Raw genomic sequence first — 22,331 nt, 5'->3', positions numbered from 1 at the left:
CTTCAAGCAGGACTTAATTCCAAAGGAATTTTTCTCCAGTTTTCTTAGAGTCTCAGTCTATGACCTTCATTGGAACATTTTCTGTGCTCACTGTGCACATTATCAGAAAACTGTTCCTTGGTGGCCTTCTTTTGCCTCAGTGTCACAGTTGATAATTGGTAATAGGAGAGGAAGAGAATGTTTACTAAATGCCAGCTTTCTGCCAAGTCTTATCCTAGGATCTTAATAGCCTTATTAGTCAATTGTATCTTCATTTTGAGATGAAACCTGAGATCAGAGAGCAAGTCACAGGAAGTGGTGAGGTAGGATTTAACCACACTGATTCTGAACCTGATGCTCTTACTGCTTCTTTCAAATAGGTTGGATATGTTCCTTTGTAGTCCACGAGTAGACCTAGAGAACCTACTGTAAACTGACTTTATAGGATGAGAGTTCTTATCATATCTTTGGGGTCAGTTGGTCTGACACTTAAAACTATACTGCATCATGCTGGAGACCCAGGTTCAATTCCTGGAGCCTGCCCATGACACAGAAATACATATATGTATATTGCATCATTTACTGCTGACCACAGATCTGTGGGTTGGTGGAGGCATGTATACTCTTTAGATGAGGGAACAGATTTCCTGGTTATATAGTTTGGTCACTATACTACACAGTCTTCCCAGAGGGATGCTGTAGGAGCTGTCACTCGGACTTAGACTAGTATTTATTTCCACAAGGGAATTCCTTCCCAGCATTTTTTAAAAATGTGTTTTTTGAATCCTGAAACCCTAGAATAAGCAGTTGAGGGAATGGGAAAATTACTATAATTATCCTGTAAATACTAAAGCTTAGAGGCACAGAAATTTTATTTGTTTGAAGGGATCCACCTTCATCAAATAAAAAACAAGAGCAAGAAACACTGACCCATGGAATTGATGGTTAAGGAAACAGGAACCCAGACAGGGTTCCTACTCCTGTCTTGCTTGTGGTATAGGAGAGAAGTGGTCACCATCCAACCAGGAGGTCTTGCTTATGGTGTTGCTTGTGTTCTAAGTGTGCGTTTGTGGTCCTTTCTGCTGCTAATGGTGAATCTCTTGTAACTAAGTTTAAACATATCCTGTGTTTAAATCCTGTGAGTGGTCCAAGAGATAAGGTTTGGAAGCAAAACAAACTCTTAAGTTGGCAATTTTGATGTGATTCTGTGTAGTGCTATTTATCTTGCTAGAATATTAGAATATTTTGTAATTTCATTACTATCCAGTAATGTTCCCTGGCAGTTTCCAGTGTTTGAATATTCCTTGTAGGTGACAGTTCTTGGTAAATACTACTAAACTTAGTATTAATTTAACACTTTTTTTCAGTTACCTATAATGAGTAAAGTATAAAGGATGTTGGAAGTATTTTAATAACATGATTTCACAAATTTCTGATTTGTTCTGAATATGGGAACACTAACCTAGACCACAAAGAACCTGGCACTGTCCAGCTGGGTTAGGATAGGTTCACTGATCTCAGGAGGGTCTATGTGGTTGCTGATGACTATAGAGCTGGGCCTAGAACCTAAGTCTCTTGACACCCAAGGCCATTCTCTTCTCATTACAATTACATTGATTTTAGAGAATAATCCCTGATGACTTGCAGAAAAAACAAAGGGCAGAAATTAGAGCCATGATTAATACTTCTGAGGGCAGATACAAATAGGATCAATTCCCATTTTTAACTTCTCTGTTGCCCTCAGCTTTTATTCCATGGGTCAGGTACTCACAGTAGAAAAAAGTTTTCCACATCCTCTCTGATGATTTGGATAAGAATATTGTTAAAAGAATGTGGTATGCAATGTAGGAGTAGCAAGGGGAACAGAAAGAGGGAGAATGCACGTGCTGGTCTGAACCTGTGGTGGACCCCAGAAAAGCCACACGCCCTTTGATCCTCATTCAGTATTACTGGGTGGGAGCATTTTGACTGTTTCCATGAAGATGTGACCCACCCAGTTTTGGGTGGTAACTTTTGATTAGATGATTTCCACGAGGTGTGTCTCCACCCACTGAAGGTGGAGTTGCTTACTGGAATCCTTGAAAAGAGGAAACATTTTGGAGAGAGTCCCTTTTTGGTAGAGCCATGAGAAAACAAGCAGACACTGCCATGTTCGCCATGTGCCCTTCCAGCTAAGAGAGAAACGTTGAATGTCGTTGGCCTTCTTGAACCAAAATATCTTTCCCCAGATGCCTTAGATTGGACATTTCTATAGACTTGTTTTAATTGGGACATTTTCTTGGCCTTAGACTGTAAACTAGGAATTTATTAAATTCCCCTTGTTAAAAGCCATTCTGTTTCTGGTATATTGCATTCTAGCAGACTAGAACAATGGGTTATTACCATTCTTCAGCCTCTAGGAAACCAAGAGCAGAAGCCAGAACCAATTCCTCCTGCTTCTAAGAGCCGATAACTCAATATGGGGAAGGTAGGTGATTTTTCAAAGAGAGTTTTAAAATTGTAAATCAGACACATTAATTATAACTTTAATATAACAAATGTTATTAAAAGCAGCAACTCAGAACCATAAATCTTTTAGAAGGTGCACAGGGTTATAAGGTCAGTTGGCAGTAATGCAGCTATTATCTGGTACAAATGAAATGCTGGGATGGGGAGTCAGGGTGACCTTGCTAGGGAGTCAGGGTGACCTTGCTAGGTCTTGTGCCGACTTCCCAAGTAGGGAAAATTTCTTCCCCCCTTCTCCCTGGCTCTTCAAGCCCTCTGGAACCTGAGTAGGGGAGGTGCAGATGCACTGTAACAGGCCTTGTTCAGAAAGCCTAGAAAGCAACCCTGGGAGGTTGCTGTGCTCTGAAGCCAGGCAGAAGGCCACAGGTTGGATCTGAGATCCCACACCCCTGATGGGCTGAGGACTGGCCTCTCAGCTCCTTTTCCACCTGACCCCAGTCAGGGGCCTCAGTGGCAGCAGCTGTGGGCTGAGAAGGGGAAGAACTGGGCCCAACCCCAGCTCTTCCCTCTTGGGCCATGCTAGGGAAGCTGAGCACAGGAGGTTAAAATCCTATTTGAAAGGCACTGTAGGAGCTGAGGTTTGAGGCAGGGGACATCTGAACCGTCTCAGGGATTCCCTGAACACACTCTAAGGAAGGGGAGGGGGCCATGGCTACTAAAGGAAAAAAACAGCCTGCTGCCGCCAGCCATCTCACACAGCTCCACCTTCGCCTTCCAGCTGGCGGTCAGAAAGACCCACCAAGCTAGAGGCCACAACAGCAGCTGGCAAGGCCGGTCCCCATCTGGTGCCCCTCCTTCCTCCAAGTCAAGGCACTTCTTTCCATTTTTCAATCAAGTGAGTCAGTTTCTAATATCTCTGGAAATGCAAAATGAGGGGTCCCTTCCTCCCACTTTTTGTCTCCTCCAGATAGGGCTGAGTTTGAATGTAGGGGTCTAAGAATTCTATTTATATATCTACCAACAAAGGTTTCCCTTGAAAGGACTGAATGACAAAGGCCCTTTTAAAAAATTCCAACCTATCCCAAAAGTGATTGTCAGTTTCAGGGTGGGGCAGGGGTTATGGAAGAGGGTATGAGTCCCCTTGGCTTCCATATGAAGCCAACGCAGGTTCATGGGCTGAAGGAAGGGCAGGAGCTAGGCTTTCACATTTAGTTTGCAGCACATAGCCCCTAGAACAGAGCCAGGGAAAGAGAACGCCAGGAGGGAACATGTGGCTGTGTATATGCACTCAGGGTGTGGGGGTTGAATGGTTGTGCTAAGATATATGTTATTGTGTGGAAGTGTGTATGTGTATGTGCACCTGGAGGGTAAAAATAAGTGAATGTAAGCTCTGTATGAATTAATATGTACTGTTTAGCCACGTATAGTAGGATCTGGGAGGTGATAGGACAGGAACCTAGGGTTTAGCAGAACCTGGCTTCCCTTCTTCCCTGTCCCTCAGGTTTTCAGGAACACTCCATTCCAACAGCAAGACCAGACTCAGCTCCATGGCAACTAAGGGGGTGGTGGTGGTGGTGGCAAGGTGTGTGGCCAGGGGAAGGAAAACTTCCATGATCTCAGAAGTTGACACCTACAACCTTCACTCAGCCTTAATTGGGCCCTGTTGCCTTCTGAGGCAGAGACTCATCCTCTTCACACTTAGATCCAAAGGGCCTCAGGGTCTCTGCCACATAGGCTTTCACAGAGGTGTTCACCCACTCTCACTTTCCAAGGGCTGTGGGTGGGGGGTGGCAGGAAAGTGGGAGAGAAAAGCTTTGAGAGACATTCTTCTACCTCTTACCTTCACCCATTCTCAAAGGTTCCCCATTCTCATAATGTTCCTGGAAGGACTAGCTGCCCATAGGTCAGGTATAAAGGGCATCTAGGGGAGGGAAAGACATTTATATGCAGGGTGTGTAAACACATGCACCAAAAGGGATGAGTGTCAAGTAAAGGGACATAGGACTGGGGACAAAGAAGATGATTCAGGTCACAGAAGACAGGGTCACAGACAGAACCAGGAGACACAAATTCTGAGGAATTTGAGGGACTGGGGTGGAGAATGTGTGGAGACACTGAAAAACAGCCAGCAGGACCAGAGAGACACAGACAACAGAGGGTGACGAGCCTGAGAAGGTCCAAGAACAAAATGAAGACAGCAGAGGCATAGGTCTTGGCCTGGGCAGAGCCTCCCTGATTGGCAAGCAGGCAGGCAGGGATTTTTGCCAGGCACTTGCAGCCCTGGCCTGCTTCCTTTCCCACATCAGGCTGGAGAGAACTAGAGAACTTGTGGCTTCCATCTTCCCTCCTTTGGTTTCCAGGGCCCCCAGCATTCCCTGACAGCTAGTCAGTAAGGGGTGGTCCCTTCCCACTCCACCAGATACTGAACCTTGCCCTCAGGTGTGACCCTCCGAGCCAACACCTGGTACTTCTCCCCACAGGCCAACCTCCCAGCTGCACCAAAGTAGTTGGTGATGGATGATTTGAGGTGGGACAAGGATGAGTCATCTTCACTGATGCTCTCAAATGTGTGGCTGTCGATGCCTTCATCTGGCCGCTCAGGGCCCGAAGTCCCCTCTGCACTGCTGTCTGAAGGGCAGCGTCCACCCAGCTCAGCTGCCCGCCGCTTTGCCCGCAGCGGCATGTATGCTTTGGCTGCCAACTTCCTCTTACGGCTGCCCACTGTCCGTCTGTACCAGGAGGAGGAAGAGGAAGATTATGGGAATGAGATGGACTAGCCATAACAATAAGTTATGATACCTGAATACTATCCTGGGTATGAGGCACTATGCCAAGTCCTGGGCATAGGTTATTTCATTGGATCCTCAAAACAACTGTGAAGGAGGGAAACTGAGGCTCCAGGAGTCACATAACCAACTGGAGAATGGCAAAACCAAGATTCAAAGCCAGGTGTGCCTAACTCACACATGTTTTTTACCTTTATATTCAGGGTCTCAGTGCTGCAAAAGTCCAGGGCACTCCTCTCTGTGCCCCCTGAAGTGATATAGAGCACTGGCCCTATTTATACCGACTTGTCCCTCATCTGGACTCTGAGTTGAAGCTAGCTGATTCAAATGTTTAAAGATGGGGTTAAGGATCTCTGGTACTCCAGAACTTGGATTGGAGAGACAGAAGGACACATGCACGTACACATACAGGGACAAAATGAGGCATGGGTGCTAAATAAATGACACAGAAGAAGTATACATACACAGATGCTTAGTAACAGAAACCAAAGCCAGAGCTAGTGAGAAAGATACAGGAAGAAATAAATAAAAACACACAGTGGGAACAGCAAAGAAAGATATTTAGAGATGATTCGAGACAGAAATATGACTCCATGACACACCTCTATAAGGATTATACCTTTGATTCTATTTTTGCAGCCTCCAGTGTCTCCTATATGGTTGAAGACCAGCTATTGCCTTAGACTGGCCCTTAGGGATTTCTGTTCCCTCTCCCAGACTCTAACCCTACAAGATGCCATCTTCCCTTCTATTAAACCTGCAAGTAAATGAATCTTCCCCTTACAGACCCTGAAAGACACTAGATTCAGACAATCAAGAACCAGGGTCAGAGGACCTGTAGTCAGAAAGGCACAGAAATGCAAAATCATGGCACACAGAGGCTAAGAACCCCAGGATAAAAGAACCTTTGGTCAAATAACTCCAGAACTGAAATCACCCTGCAACAGATATCTCACAACTTTTCACAGCAGGGAAAGACAACATTCTAAAGGGATGAAACCAGAGAAACCTGGCTGCCCATACTCAGCCCTCATCTAAAATCAGAGCCAGACAGCCATTCACAAAAAGCCAGAACCCCAGCCCAAAACTCTGATGCACAAAATGAGCCACACTATCACAGAAGTTGGAGATGGAAGAAATGGGGGATCTTGCAAAATTTCAAGGCCAGCCTGCCAGAAAGCTCACCTGGAGTCATAGGAGAGGCTGGTGGAGGCAGAGCCAGAGGTGCTGGCAGCATCTGTTGAGTCCACATCTGAGAAGAAGGTCTGGCCTGAGCTGGCACTGTGAGGGTTGAGGAGAGGGTGAGGCAGCCACTGGCCCAGACCAGCAAGGTCCTGCCAACGTGGCCCTTAGGACCCCTTGGGAGCAGAGTTCTCCAGCCATCTCTTAGCACCTCTGACATGCATCACTCATCCCAGAAGAAGTCAGTCTGTCTATTCCATCACAATACCCACAGTTGCCTCCTTCTCCCTGCCTGTCCATTTTCTACCCAACTTCCTTCTAAGTCCAAGGAGTCAAGAAAGCCTTTTCTGACTATTCTTTCTGGTGGTGACATAAGCACTGGTGTCAATAATTAAAGATGATAACCAATTACTATGATCCAGGCACATGGGCAACACTTTGAAGGTCAAACGTGCAGTATATTGTTTGCACCTCATAATTATGTGAAAACATGAGGTTCAGAGAAGTTAAGGAATTTAGCCAAAGTCACAAGGCTAGTAACTGATAAGCAGTGCCTGGAGCACAGGTCGGTCTGACTCCTAAGCCTTTGTTCTTTCCCCCAGGCCCACAGAAAAGCACTGCATGATCGTTAGTAATTTGGGGAATAAAATGATGAAAAATACAATCCTCCCCCCAGGTGTTCACAGTGCACCTGGGAGACATCCTGGTACAATACAGAAAACATGAGGTTCTGTAGGAATACAAAGGAAGGCATCACAGCCTGGGGAAGGTTAGCAAAGGTTTCCTGGAGGAAGCAGGAGATTGAGGAGTTTTCTGATAGAGTGGGAAAGAGTGAAGAGTGTTCCAGGCAGAGGGAACAACCTGAGCAAAGACAGAGAGGCATCACACAGCAATTTTTGTATAAGGTGTGAGGCAGGAAAGGGAATCCGAGAGTTGGGTTTGGGGGTGGGGTGCTGGGCAGGGCAGGTCTTGAACACTACACTGGGAGCTAGCTGTCCAAGGGAAGTCCTGGAGACTTTCAGCAGGGGGATGGTATGCTGAAAGCGCTAATAGGAAGATCCTGCAGGCACCCCCATGCAATCCTGACCCTTTTAATGGGGGGTTTCAGAATGACCCTGAGGTAGCTCCTGCTCCCTCAGAAGGCTTACTGCTTTACCCCTTCCAAAGCCTTCCTTCACTGCCAGGGTAACGGAGGTAGCCTCCCCACTCGGTCCCTCAGTGTTACCTTTTTAAACTTTGAATTTCATCCAGCGTAAAGTCAAATATGCTGGCTAAGTGGTGGTTAGTGCTCCAGGCCGAGGTAAAGTCACTCTGTGGACACAGAGGGTTGGGGGTGGGGGTAAGGTCAGTCCCTGAGCATCAAACCCACCTCACACTAGCACGTCTTCTCCCCAGCTGAGGGCCACACAGGCTGCTATGGTCTAGCCAGGGCTGCTGAGGGCAGGATCCTCCCTAAGTAAGGAAACATTATTTCTTCCATATTCCAAGTCCTGACGGGGGGCCCAGTCACCCTGGTCCTAGTCCTGGGTCTGCCTCTAGCTGACTGCATGACCTCTCTGGGCTTCAGTTTCTTCAACTGCAAAATGGAGACAATAACCCTTGCCCTACTTCATTCTTAGAGGTGTCAGGAAGCACAGTAAAATAAGATTGTAGAAGTGCCTTGTAAACTGTGAAGTGCTGGGGAGATGTGAGGCCGCTTTCTAATACTATTGTCCAGGAGATGGATTTAGTAAGGATGTCATTACTGAGGAAGAGAATGCTGTAGAGCTCTGAGTTCAAGGCTGGTCTCTGATGCTGTGTTGCCGTGTAGCCTCAGGAAAGTTACTGCCCCTCCCTGGCCCTCAGTTTCCCTACCTGGACAGTGGGAACAAGGATATTATCTATACTTGCCCATCCTTTCTAGTTCTTGAGAGAACTTGGAGATAAAGAAATGGTCTCTTAGTCCCTGGCTTTTCCTTGTTTAGCTATAATAGGAATTGCCTTCTTTAAGGGATATGAGAGACTCCCCTGGGGCTGTGGAAATCCCTAATTTGTCCTGACCCTGTCGTGTGAAGGTAGAGAGTAAGAAAACAAGAAACTAACACTGGGAATAGCATCTTCCAGCAAAAACTTTGATCTTTTTCTTCTATAAACTCGCCTTTTCTGCTGCTGGAATTCATGAGGCAACAAACTGTGGAGACAGAAAAGGAAGAGGGTGGCTCAGTTAGAGCCTGCTGGTAGGGGCAGGGAAGAGCCTTGGGAGCAGGAGGGGCAGGGCTGGCCACAGCAGTGGGGGTAGGAATGGTCTTTTAATGACAGCAGCATCTTCACAAGGAGACTGGAGGGGTTCCTCTAGGTCAACAGGTGTGGTAGGTGTGGACAGGGTTATGGTGGGCAGAAAAAGGGAGAAGATAACTTCCCAGACATAGGTGTCCAGATGCTCTGCCCCCCATTGCCCAGGATGAGAAGGCTCTACTCAGCCAGGAGAGCTAGGGACCCCTTACACTCTGATTTCCCCTTCATCTCTGCCCAAGCCCTAATCTAACAAGACTTATCCTATAATTTGACTTTTTCTCCAGGCAACAAGGGGCTGTGGTGGAAGGAGTCTGGCTGGGATCTTGGGACAAGCTGGGTGTAGGTTCTCCCTGCTTACTTGGACACCACCATACTCACTAGCCTTACCACTATAGCTGGGGCTGGGAGCCAAGAATGTAGTACAGCTGCTGCCCTAGCCCCTGATTCCCAGGCACTGACCCAGGCTTGCTCTTTCCTTTCTTGCGCAGCTCAGAAGAGGCACCATTCTCATTGGGAACCAGCCCCTTGTCAGGCAGCAGCTTTCCTGGAGGGTTGGGGGGAACACGGATGCGCAGGCGGAAAATGCACTTCTTCTTCTTGATCTCCTTGCCACAGAGGAACCTGGGGGAGTATGGGAGAAAACTCTGGAGTCTGTCAGTTCATCCTTTTGGTGAGTGGGGTCAAGTGTTAAACCACACTCTCTGCCTCCCTGGGCCAAGAGCTAAAACCCAGAGCCGCCTCCTCAAAGTCACACGGCAGCTGAGAATATGTCTGGTAGCTCCTCCCTGTTCTTTCTCCTGCATGTGTGTGGTCCTGGCTGCTACTCTCCTTTTTTCTTTCTGACTCAACCAGTCCCAAGATCACTTTCCACATATTTTATTCCCCACTATTTCCTTAGGACCTAGCAAAGGGTTTGACACAGCAACAGTAATCTAATAAATCTTTGTTGACAGAATGAATGAAAGAGATTGAAGAACATCCTATGCAGAAGGAACAGCATAAGCAAAAGTACCGAGATGAAAAAGCAAAGGTTTTAGTATTTCTAACACCCAGGATAAAGCAAAGGGGAAGTGGCAAAAATGTTGGCATAAAGGGCCTTGTATGCCAGGCTAAGTAGCCCACTCTCTTGTGGTAGTTATCAAGGGACATGGTCAGCTGTTTGGAGAACTCAGAAGGCAGGATGGGAAGAGATGGGCTAGGGGATGAATTAGGAGGCTGCAGCCCACATGAGAGGTGATAAGTAAATCTCTCACTGTTTGGCTCAGAATCAAAGTCGGCTAGAACAGGAGGAGCCCTCAGAGATCAAGGGCTGCAGGCCTCCCATGGAGATGAGCCCAGTACCAAAATGTGTCAGGCTGGGAAGTCAGGGGATATTGTGCAAGAAGGTGGGGTGCTCTCAGTTTTTTGCTCTCATTTTTTCTGAATGATGAGAAGGATTTATATAGTCAAAGAGAAAGGGGGTGTTACACGCCAGGCAGGGCATACAGCTTGAGCAAAGACTATTAAGTAGGAAAAATCTTTAGATGGAAATCCCTCCTTCAGGGGGCCCCACAGCATTACTTCCCTTATTCTCCCCTCCCTGCACGCACCGGCTTTTGTAACTGTTCAGAGCATTGAGGAGATGAGGTCCTCGATCCGTCACAGGGGTGCTGGTCAGCTAAGGAGAAGCAGGCCAGCAGGACAGAATCAGACCAGGCACGTGGTGTCTGAGGAAGCCCCATCTCCATCCCCATCTCCTCTCTCCCTTCAATCCCCTAATACTTCAGAGGCCATCAGGTAGGGACCACTGACTTATTCCATGATTTCAGATGAGTTTTTCCACTACTCTGAACTCGTTTCTCCATCCACAAATGGGAAGAACAACTTCTGTCCTAAATGTATCAAGAGCTTTAAAAATGTCCATACCCTTGGCTCAGTAATGATACTCCATAGAATCTGTCATACAGACATAATAGGAAACCTGAAAACAACATTGTGTACAAAGATGCTCCTGGCAGTACTGTTGCTAATGATGGATAAATGGAAAGAAGCTACATGCTTAACAGTAGGGAAATAACTAAACTATGGAGGAAAACAATGTAGCCATTAAAAATGTTATAAACTGTTTAATAATGTGGAAAAGCACTTATATAAATTGTAAAAAAAGATTTTAAAGTGTATATATAATAAATCTAAACCATATAAACATTATGCATAAAACTGAGGCCAGAAGGAAATGCACCTATACAACAATAGTAATTGTTTCTGGGAGGCGTAATGTGGGATGATTTTTTTTAGAATACTTCTTTTTACTTTTTGTTACTATAGAATGTTCTTACAGAAATATGTATCATTTTTTATAAATAAAAAATGTTATTTTAAAAAATAGTAGCTTTACCTATCTTTTAGGACTTTATAATATAAATGTCTTTTATATATTGTCAAACATTGTAAACAGAGATCATGTTATTTAAGATCTTTTGCAAAGCATAAAGGTTATTTATTATTATTAAAATCCCTGTCTCATTCAAAGAAGGATTTGGAGCAATCAATAAAGAAGACACTTCGCTCTGGGTGAGGTGGGGAAGATTCCAAAAGTGTCATTAGAAAAAATGGGGCACAGCCCCACCATTAAAGGACCAGTCTCTGCTCAGCCCCAAAGCTGTGCCTGATGACAAGCAAGTTGCTCATCACCTCTAATATCCTGAAAATCTCCAGTTTGTTACCTCATGCCATGGATCCATAGCTCCTGAGCCCCATTTCTGCTATTCAGAATAGGAGCAGTAGGGGGCAAGCCCACTACAGTTTCCATCCTAGTTAGGTAATCTCAAACCTCTAGCAGACAGTCCTACTCCAGCCCAACTCTGTCCCAGACCGACAGCTGTGTCGGTGAGCTATAGTCCACTGCCAAACCCTGGGGTCAGAAAGCCCCTTGCAAGATGCAGGCTCAAGAGGTCTGGACTCAGCAATGCAGTAGCTCAAGTGATAGCAGCATCACTCGAGGTGAGAGCTCAGAGATGGAGATCCCAGTCCTGCGCTGTATGACCCTGGGCAACCCTCTCTGGACTTTGGTTACCCTACTTGTGGAATTAACTTCTGCAGCTCTGATGCCCCACAGCCCCATGCATACCTTGCCAAGCTGCAGGAGCTCCCAGTGGTGGTTGACAAAGGCCAGAATCTCCTCAAAGTCAAAATACTTCTTCTTGCTCTGAACCCCCAAGTTGTAGAGGGCCAGGTGAACCACATCCACCCTGGGCAAGGGGGCAAGGAGGTGGGATAGATGAGGTGGCAGCCTCCAGCTTGGACTGGAGCCTCCTGGGTCCCGGTGGAAGGGCAGGGGCAAAAATGGGGTGAGGTGGCTGGAGATGGAAATGTTCCCAGAGAGAAGAGGGGGAGAGGAGCTGGGAAAGGCCAGGGTGGGCCTTGGCCAAGCCCCACCCTCTCACCATCGCAGGGGAAGCCTCTGGATGTATTCTGGGCCCTGGTTACAGACGGAGCAGAAGAACAGGTAGAACCTGTGGGTAAGTGGAGAGGGACCTATTGTTGCAAAGTCTCTAATACCCCACACTGTCCAGTCCCCTCACCTCCCACCTGCCTTTCCACAGTCAGTGTTCTCACAACTAGAGCTATAGCCTCTGGGGAACAAGGAGGGAGCAGGACAGGAACCAAGAAATATTCTTGTACACTCTCTAACCCCTGCCCCTGACCTGCTTGCCAAATATCATTACCCTGAGGTACGGATGACTTTAGAGACTAGGCTGTGGAGGTCATCCTCTTCCCCTCTGAGACACAACACACAATCACCAAACAAAAGATATACATAATATTATATGCCACTGTCTTCTACTGGTTGGAAGCTCGATCAAGTCATCCATTTCCCCAGTGGCTCCTACAGTGATGCTGGGGGTGGGGTGGAGGGTAAGACCTGTGTCATCCCCTTGCCCTGACACTTGAAGAGGCTGGGGTTAAGGGAGGGCAGCGACTTGGCTAAAGGGGATCTGGCCCAGCTTGTTCTTCTACTGCCTCCTGGCCTAGCTGAGCTGGGGCCTCTCCCACCCACAGCTCCCTCCTATAGACAGGTGCATACTAACATAGACCCCCAACTTAGCACCTACCGGTCTCCAAACATCATGGGTTCATTGAGGCACTGGGTACAGGCCTCGTGAAACCACTGCCTGCATCGGTAACATTGCAGCATCCGCAGGTACCATCTGGAGAGAGAGAGGAGCCAGCATTAGCCCGGCCAACACTTCGAGCCTTGCATAAGCCTCACTGGCCTTCCTCAACAGATAAAAAAAAAAATGTAAAAAAAAAATGTTTCTCCCAAACCCTCCCAAATCTCCACTCGGGAAAAGAAAGAGAACTCACATTTACTGAGCACTTAGGCTGTGCAAGGGGAGGTCTTGGGAGCAGGAGATATGCTATCTCATTTGATCTTACCACCTGGTAAAAGGAGGGCACTACTTCCATTTTAAAGATGAGTCTGGTTTCCTCAAGCTCACTCAGAAAAGTAAGTGCTCCATGGACCATGTGCATGAGAATCACACGGGGTCTAAGTTAAAACGTAGATTCCTTGGTCCACCAAAGACCTACTTAATATTTAAGTGGGGGAGGATTTGGGAGACACGTTTTTTTAAACATTTTTTTATTGTATAACATATAAGAAAGCAAAGAAAGGAAAAAGTAATAGTTTCCAAAGCACTCTTCAACAAGACAAATCCCAGAGTTTGTCATGGGCTACCACACCATCATCTCAGATTTTTCTTTCTAGCTGCTCCAGTGGGAGATACATTTTTAACTTTCACTTTTGGTGACTCCACCCATTAAACTTTGAGAAACTGTCTTAGAGTTGTAAAGGAAAGTTTCTATAAGCATTTCTCCATTTTTTATCCCCTAAGCCTCCTAACTCTGGGAAATTGGTGGGGCTGAGGTAATTAATCCCACTTGAGAGAAGTTGTTCAAGTTGTTTGCCCACGTTACCCAGCTGGAGCTGGGCTGTAAGCACTCCAGACCCTAGTTTTCATCAACAAATATTGGTGCTGAGACTCAACATGCAGGGGTCCTGAAGGCAGAGATTCCTGAGGGCATACATCCATCCATACATTAGCACGAATAACAGCTCACATTTATTAAGTGCCTACCATGAGCCAGGCACTGTGTGAGCCTTTAAGATACATGAATTATCTAATTATGCTAACCACCACCATATGACAGAGAAGCAATCTGAGAAACTGAGGCTGGGGGACTCAAACAACCAGCTCGAGGTCAAACACTTGGGAAGAAATAACCACTCAGGCCCAGGCCCTTAACCATTCTTCAGTACTTCCTCCTTTCCCACCAGGACCCCAAGCGCACACAGTGGTCCTCTGTCCCCTACTGTCCAACAGCGCTAGCCCCGCCATCTCCACCTCCCTACCCGGCCCTGATCTTGCCCAGCCTCAGTCCTCAGGCCCTCAGCCTTTAATATGCCTGCTCGGCCCTTGAGGCCCTACCCATCAGGCTTTCCCCTCGGGTTCCCCCGGCAGCCTGAAGCCCCCGCCCGCCCTTACTCTCCGGGCCCGCCACAGTAGCAGTAGCACTGCTGCTGGTTGGTGCGGTGGGGCGAGTCCCACTCGAGCTCCTCGGGCTGGTAGGACAGCACCATCTTCACAGCCTGCAGCGTCCTGGCGATGGCGCCCTTCTTCAGCGCGCCGCCTTTCTGGGGGAAGACGAGGGCCACGCTGTCAGCACACAGCTAGCAGAGGAGACGCTGACCAGGGCTTGGGGGAACCCGTGGAGTCGAGAAACATAAGGAGCTTTTCTCCACCAATCCTACCCCATCATCTCTACACCAGAAGAATCTCCATTAACAACAGAATTAACAGCAATGACCACAAAAACAGAAAAGCTACAATAATTACTAATATGTTTTGAGTGTGGGTTTCCTCTTCCAACAGTAAAACACCTTTCATTTGGGGCCTCCTACTCCTGACACCAAACCTGTGTCCATCTGACAGCTGAGGACACTAAGGTTTGAGGACACCAAGGATATACGGCTAGCTGGTCAGTGACAGAGGGGCTGTCTGCCTCCAGAGCCCAGGCTGGCCCTTCTGTTGTGGGGAGTCGGCCGAGTGCAGGGGTCTCTGGGCTTTTAGACTGGAGGCAGGGACTGGGAAGGATGGAGGGCTCACCCGCACGGCCAGTGCGAAGATGCAGCGTCGACAGAACCAGGGGGTGAGCAGGGGCCGATCAGCACTGCCTGCTATGGGGATGTGGCACTGCTGGTGATAACCTACAAGAGAGGAGGGGTGGGGAGTGCCCGAGGTCATTCAACCAGAAGGTGCAGGGCTGAGGACTAAGAGCCTGGTGCCTGCCAGCTGCTGGGAGAATGGCTGGCAATGCCCACCAAGACAGCCAAACAGGGAACTAAAAGCAGCATCAGCCCCAGCGGGGAAGGCACCAAGGTCTGGTTTCTCCCACCCATGCTCTCCACCCAGGGCCACTCCAAACTACATACCATGTCTTACTTTCCAGAGAACCCAGCTCTCCCCAAGGGTCACACCCTGGGCCCCTCACACCAAGAAACGGACCCATCTTCTGGGCCTCAAATAGAAATGGGAAGCCAGCAGGTACCCCAGCAGCCTGGAGCAGTACCCATCCGGGGCCAGCAAGGGGATGCCCACAGGGTGTGGCCTTCTCAGCACCCTGCTCATCACACTCACCTAGGCCACACTTGCCACAGATGAGGATCTCATTCAATGGCCCTGATGTCTTCCCCAGGCAGATGTTGCACTTAGGCTCCTCACCTGGGACGCCAGCTGAAAGGCAAAGGCCCTGCAGGGTCAGGTCTGGCTCAAAGGAATTAGAAGAGTTTTAAAGTCACATTCCAGGTGCTGAGCCTCTGCTGTGTACCAGCACAGTACTGGGTCTCATAGCGCATGCCAACTCTCTGAGTCTCCCCGACGACCGTGAGGTACCTACTGTCATCACTCCATTCTTAAGATGGCAAACTTGAGGCTCAGAGAAGTTAAGTCTCTTGCTCAGAGTCCACAGCTAGTAAGTAGGAGAAGTGGGACTCAGACCCAGGGCTGTTTGACGTCAAATCCATCATTCTTTTGACCACATCAGGCTGCCTCTCTTGCCTAATTTTAACTTGTTTTGTTAAATACTTTTTTGTAAAATAATTTTTTCAAAATTTACTACAGAAAAGTTAAAGCTGATATAATAATAGGGCATTATAATGAAACTTCATGTTATGAGTGATTATGAACTCACGGTCAATCTTGTTCTGACTGGATTTCTACCCCTCCTCCCCTCCTGTATTATTTTGAATCAAGTCCCAGACACCCAATCATTTTCCATAAATATGTCAGCATGTATCTCTGAAAGATTAGATCAGTCTCTTTTTAAAATCTAAATACAGCACCTTAATCATATCTAACAAAATATTTCTTAAAATAAAAAAATTCAGTTCATGTTCACATTTCCAGTGATCTCTTAAATGAATGTCATAACAATTTTAACAATTTATTCTTTTGGATTAAGATCCAAATAAGTCCACACATGGTGAATGGATGACATGTGTCTTAAGTCACCTTTAATCTACAGTTTCCCCTTCTCTTCTTCTCTTCATAATTTTTTTCTGAAGAATACATGTTTTTATGTGTGAAGGGTTTATGTGGATAAATTAAATACATTTTGAGGTGTGTCTTACTTCCCTGAAAGGAGAAATATCCCATCTCTGTTTTCCCATTGTCTAATATAGTGTGTGGCACATACAACTGCTCAAGGTGTCGGGTGAATAAATGGGCAGGCAGGACCTTTGCCTCCTGTTTCTGAATAGGCTCCCAGAAATTCTCAGTAACTTCTGGATGGTTTAATGAAGTGATGGATTAATAATTCTGGTGTGCCCAGCATTATGCTCGTGCCTTGGGAGATTCTAAGGGGCCACCATCCTGCCCATCTGGCTACAGAGATGAGCTCTCCTCCAGCTGAGTGCCAAGAACCTCCACGATGCTTGACCCAGTGTGGGTCTTCTGCACAAAGTCTGCTAAGACAAGCTGTCTCCCTTCTCCAGCTGGTTCCTTATACTTTTAATATGAGGGTAACCCAGGAGAGGAGATCCTCATTGTTTTGGACTTTTACATAATAAATCTGGGGTGAGAGAAGCTTGGAGAAGAATCTGTCTGCATTTGCCACAACTTCTTTAGAGAAAGGGGCTATTTGGAAGCTCTACTAGCTGGCTACGTTCTACAGCCTCTAAGTAAGCTTCTTGGAACCTGTCTCTTACGGTGACAAATTCTTTAGAAGCTAGCTTCTCTGTCACTTTTGCTATAACATGGAAGCATCTTACATGGATTATCTCATTTAAGGCTCACAACCACACTTGGAGGCCAGTACTTTCATTAACCCCTCTTTTCAAATGTAGAAACAGACTGAGAAGTTACACTTGACCAAGGATATGCAGCTAGTAATTGGCAAAGCAAGAACTTGGTCCAAGGTCTACCTGATCCTAAAGCCTGCCTCTTCCCCCAATACCATCATGTCTGTTCTCCTGTTAAAGTATAAGTGGAAAATAGGTTTCTTCTCCCATGCCAACTGACTGAATGGTAGGGGTTGCTCAGAGGTCCATGCTGAAAATATGAGTGTTGTGAATGATTGGTGATGTCTGTAATAATGTGCATGGGAAAGGAGAATGGTGGCAAGAATGCTTCCAATGTGCCATCTCTGTGAGACGATGTCAGCTCCCCAAGAGTTGAGATGGTATCTGATTCTATTCTGTATCCCCCACAGGGGCCTGAACATGGCACGGGAAGACTTTTGTTTGTTGAATAACTAGTAGTTGGGAGAGGACTGAAGACAGTCAGGCAGTCCTGGTATAGAAAATACAAAGCCCAGCCCAGCTCCCTTTCAACCTGACAGCTGGGCCAGCTCAACCCCCAGGTATGTGTATCTTCACCCTGCCTGCTCCATTTCAGCTTTCTTGGTCTTTCTCCCAGGCCAAAACTCCTTGCTCCATGGAAAGAGTCACATCTGGCAATCTTCTTCATTTGCTGAGAGGGGACACATACTCACATCTAGAGGTGACAAGTCAGATGGCCCATTCCTAGCCCCCGACTGTCCCAGAGCTTGGTGCAGTAGGAGATGAGGTACAGCAACAAGCAAACACAGGCCTGAGACCCAGTCCCAGCTCATCTAGAACTTCCCTGAACTACTTTCCCCATCTGCCCCCGCTCTCTCATGAGGTTCTGAGTACTCAAGGGATAACAAATTAAACATAAACACATATAACTAATAATGTGATCATCATCTCAGGTGGGCTTGGGGTGTCTCTGGACAAGGCCTGGTGCCAGGAGTAGGAGATGGAAGGAGAGAAGGCAAAAAGGAACTAAAAGAGGAGAGAGGACCTGGGGAGGGGAGGGGACCGAAAATCTTAGGAACACTCACCATGTTGTATGTCCTTCCATAAGACCCAGTATTTAGAATTATCTTCAAAAGTCACAAGGCAGCTCTGCTTAGAACTGCTGACCTGGGACACAGAGAGGAGCAATGTGGGAATGTGGCTAGGGAAAAGGAAAACCATAACATGGTCTTCCTCTCCCATTCTTGCCTCTGAAGGTAAGAGGAAATTGGCCCACTCCTTGTACTCCAGAAAGCAGAGCTAGGCTAGAAAGGGGAGCAGGGTGGCAACCTCTGCAGGTAGTTTGCTCCCAGTCACTTGAATTGTACCATGTAGGACAGGGGGAAGACAAGGTGGTGGGAATGAAAGGACAGAAGAACAGGCCAGATGCTTGGTTGTCTGTGGTCCCCTCCAACTTGAATGTAATTGTTTGCAGGCTCTCAACACACTTCTAAAGAACTGGTTTGGTGACATTTACCCTAAGGATGGTACCTGCAAAACCAGGCTCTGGCTTCTTCTACTTTCAGCTTTGGGGCATGAGAGACAAAAGTTGAATTTCCCCACAAGCTCCATTCCCCCATCACTAGTCTCAGAGCTAGGCCTGGGGATAAGGAGAGAGATGCTGGGCCTGGGAACAAGGGCCAGGGAGGAAAGTTTACCCTCTTGATCTTCCCGAGGTAATACAGCCCATCTGTCCACCTGCACAGCACATACTGGCCCTCTGTCAGCTTGGACATCAGGTCTTTGAAGTTGTTCCTGGCCTTCACCAGAGCCCCCTTGTTGGGGAGGTGGCTGGTGGCACCATAGGAGTCCCGAGTCCCTGGGTCCAGAGCTCGAGTCTCCATCAGCTTCCACTGACACTGGGAGAGAAAGTAAACAGGGTTTTACTCCTTGCTTACCTGCCCAAGAAGGCCCTTTTAGGGGAAAGAAGGAAACTAACATTTATGTAATATGTCCTATATGCCAAATAAATGTACTATTTTAATGAATCCTTGTGACAACCCTGCAAAAGAGACATTTTACAGGTGGGAAAACTGATATTTGGTAAGGGGAAGTAGCTGGTGGGTTAAAGAGCCATGGTTCAAAACCAGGTAAGCTGATTCTAAGTAAATCCTGCTCTCTTCTCACCCATACCATGCTGCCTTCTAAAAAGGAATCTCTCAACCAACACAGCAAAGCCTCCCTGCCAAGGTGGGGAGTGGGGGGCCTGAACCATACTCCCCAACTTAGGGACCTGAGACTTTATCCCTTAAGCAAACATACTCCTAGTTCTCTGGGTAGAGGGCCTTCTCTACGGGAACAGCTGAGAATTTTTTACAGCACATTCCTCCCCTCCCCCCACGCCCATTTTACCCCCTGAGATCTAGCCAGGGAAAACTCACCTAGAAAGGAAAACTCCTAGTTGGGCTGTGAACTGGTATAGACTTCCCATCTGTATCTTTTGTAATCCTTCTTTCTGACCTCAATTATGGGATGATTTAATGGAAACCAATTCAGGGATACTTAAACTTACTTAGGCTTTTACCAAGATGTAAATTTGCCCCAGGCATTTAAGTCATCTCCATGCTACCCTCTCCCAGCCTGTCTCATCGTCCTATAAAATGCACTGCTCCCCACTGCTTTCTCTCTTCTTGCTAAGGGTACTATCCTGGTCTCCAGAACTCCAGGGCAACCAATGCGTTGCCACAGCCAGCTGATTTCTGGCATCTGTTCCCTCTGTTCTGCACCTTCAAGCCTCATTTTTAGCCTGGGCCATTCATTCATTCAATAACTGTGTCCTGAGCCCTGTGCTCCCCTGTGCTAGGGACCTGGGAGGAGGGCCTGTACCAAGCATCCCAGGGCCCAGTCCTAATGAGGCCACTCCTTGCTTTCCTGTCACGCCTGCCCTCCACAGGGCCACCAATTCTGCAAACCTTCTGTGACTCCCCACAGTGCCTTTAGAAGAAAGTTCAAAGGACTTTATCTTAGGTTCAAGATCCCACTCCCCGCCACTCCCCAAGGGCCCCACGTTTCCCTGGTCTCACCTGGCTCCACTCCCCTGGACACACTCTCCACTTCAGCCTAACACAGCCTTGCTCTGTCCCCTGAACCTGCTACTCTGCCCCCCTCCCTCTCTACCCTGGCGCTGAGCACCTGGTCTTAGGCTTACCTGTGGACAGGGAGAGAGTCCCGTGTGGGTTTCTGTGTGAGCATAAGCTTACTTATGTGAAAATGGGAAAGATGATGAGAGTCAACAGCGCAAACATAAAAGTAAATATATGTGTGTGCGATGAATTTGAGTCTGTGTGCGTGTCAGGGTGTGACGGTAACTCTGAGGGGCCCTAGAGCAGGAAGGGCACTGCTGGGGTCTCGGGTCCCCAGACGGCGATATGGCCACGTTCTCTCTTCGAGCCCAACCCCCCACCCGCCCCGCCCTCAGCCTCCACCCCACCCCCTCCGCCGTTCCGCTCTTTTCCTGAGGGCAGAACGCACAGGGACTAGACAGGGGATGCAGTCCGCACCGGCCCTCCCCTTGCCACCTGGCTCCTCCAGCGCTGCGAGGTCCCGCCCGCCGGGCTGGGGCCCGGGCCGTGGCAGGTTCACAAACTGACACTTCCTCCCCCGCTACGCTGTTGGGAGCGGGCCCGGCCGCGGCGCTCCCCCCTGGCCGGGCGGGGCCCCCGTTGGCGGCCCCCACCCCCGCCTCCATCCTCCTGAAGCTGGCCCCAGCGGGCTGTGATTGGCTGATTCAAACCCATCTGCAAAGAAATGCCTGTTTGCGGGTTCCCGTCGGCGTCCAGTTCAAATCCGCGGCACCCGGACCGCGGGGCCGGGCGGGGGCAGGAAGCGAGGATGATTCATGCGCCGGGGCCTCTCCCGGGGCGGCCGTTGGCTTTTTAAAAAGGGTGTTGAGGGGAATTAAAAAAAAAGCTGGTAGAAGTACCCCCTTCGGGTTCAAGCGCTCCACTCCTCTGTCGCACGGACGCCGAGCCGCCCCCCCCACCCCCACCCCAATCCTGCCGCAGCCCGATTTCGGACGTGAGCAAAATCCCAAACGCCTCCGTCTGGGTCCTCCCCCACCCCCACCCCACCCCTACACACACACGCGCCGAAGAGGAAAAGTAAAGATTTGGGGACAGGGAATAGCGACCTGTCACCCACGCCCCCCACAAGGGTCAGGGACCGAACGGGGCTCCCGCTGCTGCGCGGGCTCACCCCACTTCCCCCAGGCACGCGGCTCGGCAAGGCTCCAACCCCCGCATCACCTGAGGCGTTTGACCCGCCGAAGTTCAGAAAGATTCCGAAAAGAGAGGGGGGTGTGGAGAGAGAGAAAAGTGCGTCGGGGAGTCCCCCTGCCCAGCCCGCCCGCCCGCAGCGCGGAACTTACCGCGAGGCTGCGTGTCCGCCGGTCCCACTTGGAGTCTGGCCACCAGGCACATCGGCGGCGGAGGCGGCTGCGCTCGGCCCGCGGCTGCCTGGCCGAGTGTCCGCCCTTGGGGCCGGGGTCGGGGTCTCGGCGGGGGCGGGGCGGGGCGGGGGCGCCGCGGGGAGGAGGAGGGGGGGGAGGAGGTAGAGGAGGGAGGGGCCGGGGCGCTCAGGAAGGGGCCCCCCGGGCGCGGGGCGCCATCTTTTTCGCGTTTTCCCGCGAATTATTGACGTCCCGCTTATGTAATTAGCGGGGGCCGCGCCGGCCTCGCCATTGGAGCCCGCGGCCACCGGGCCCCGCAGCGTCGCCCGCGCCCGCCCCCGCGCCGCCCCCTCCGCGCCCCGGCCCCCGCCCGCGCGGGCGCGCATCCTCGGCGGCCACCGCGCGCTGGGCGCGGGCACGCGGCGCGGACACACACAGACACGCTGCCCCGCTCCACGACACGGTCACTTCGCGGCGGCGCGGGCGCAAAACGGACACACTCGGAGACACGACCCGCGCCCAAGGCACACAGAGGAAGCTTACATATTTGTGAAGGGAACACACAGACATACAACTCTAAACAAGGGGCAGAGACATACAGTTGGCACAGACACAGCGGGGAGGTGCAGACACTTGGCGCGGACACACACAGGCTCACGGCACAGACGCAGAGCCAGAACAACCTAAACGGGATTCACACAACGTAAGCAGGCAACACCTACACTTGCAGCATTCTGCATAGAGACACAGCACTAGGGTAATAGAAACAGATACACAACTCAGTGCACACACCACAAACACAAGTGCATACCATACCACATGCACATACATTAAAGAGACAAATACTGTAAACAGGACATAGACATAGATACAAGGAGAGACACAATGTACCCAGCAGAGACACACAATAGAATAGGCA

At 49.0% G+C, this 22,331-nt stretch overlaps 1 protein-coding gene and 1 long non-coding RNA gene across 10 annotated transcripts in view; one reads left to right on the top strand and one right to left on the bottom strand.

Moving 5' to 3' along the window:
• Window positions 1–13,435, top strand: part of LOC143668866 (uncharacterized) — a 36,674-nt gene extending 23,239 nt beyond the window's left edge. For 4 of the 7 annotated variants that reach the window (XR_013168601.1, XR_013168600.1, XR_013168604.1 and 1 more), the window contains 3 exons: window positions 2,338–2,446; window positions 3,203–3,319; window positions 5,850–13,435. This is a non-coding gene — a long non-coding RNA (uncharacterized LOC143668866). Of the gene's footprint in view, window positions 1–2,337; window positions 2,447–3,202; window positions 3,320–4,904; window positions 5,374–5,849 lie in introns of all 7 variants that reach the window. The other 3 variants (XR_013168603.1, XR_013168602.1, XR_013168599.1) reach the window with 2 other exon arrangements.
• On the bottom strand, window positions 1,369–21,495 carry PHF19 (PHD finger protein 19). 3 transcript variants are annotated; one of them, XM_077143338.1, is made up of 15 exons: window positions 21,392–21,495; window positions 18,684–18,884; window positions 18,072–18,153; window positions 15,347–15,442; window positions 14,816–14,916; window positions 14,195–14,343; window positions 12,761–12,856; window positions 12,092–12,160; window positions 11,776–11,896; window positions 10,256–10,323; window positions 9,126–9,287; window positions 8,475–8,562; window positions 7,618–7,703; window positions 6,396–6,491; window positions 1,369–5,153 (listed from the first exon to the last, which is right to left on the bottom strand). In XM_077143338.1, exons 2-15 carry the CDS (start codon window positions 18,867–18,869, stop codon window positions 4,811–4,813), a joined length of 1,743 nt encoding a protein of 580 aa, XP_076999453.1. In that variant the 5' UTR covers window positions 18,870–18,884; window positions 21,392–21,495; the 3' UTR covers window positions 1,369–4,810. The 3 variants fall into 3 exon arrangements, with proteins under 3 accessions (XP_076999453.1, XP_076999460.1, XP_076999469.1); XM_077143345.1 differs by lacking the exon at window positions 21,392–21,495 and adding an exon at window positions 19,407–19,560; XM_077143354.1 differs by lacking the exons at window positions 14,195–14,343; window positions 15,347–15,442; window positions 18,072–18,153; window positions 18,684–18,884; window positions 21,392–21,495 and having other exon boundaries at window positions 14,816–14,899.
• Between the last annotated feature and the right edge of the window lie 836 nt (window positions 21,496–22,331).

Source organism: Tamandua tetradactyla, chromosome 2 (genome assembly GCF_023851605.1).
Source record: "Tamandua tetradactyla isolate mTamTet1 chromosome 2, mTamTet1.pri, whole genome shotgun sequence".
NCBI lineage: Eukaryota > Metazoa > Chordata > Mammalia > Pilosa > Myrmecophagidae > Tamandua > Tamandua tetradactyla.
Note: the sequence above shows the minus strand (reverse complement) of the source record. Positions and strands in the feature narration are given on the sequence as shown.

Excerpts from the sequence above, each read along its gene's own strand:
- PHF19 (XM_077143338.1), bottom strand. The coding sequence starts at position 18,869 with ATGGAGACTCGAGCTCTGGACCCAGGGACTCGGGACTCCTATGGTGCC. Across the intron at positions 7,704-8,474 it reads TGGAAGATGCTATTCCCAGT|AGTGACTTTACCTCGGCCTG; the intron begins GTTAGTTTCTTG and ends CTGTGTCCACAG. Across the intron at positions 6,492-7,617 it reads GAAATTCAAAGTTTAAAAAG|TGCCAGCTCAGGCCAGACCT; the intron begins GTAACACTGAGG and ends CAACCCTCACAG.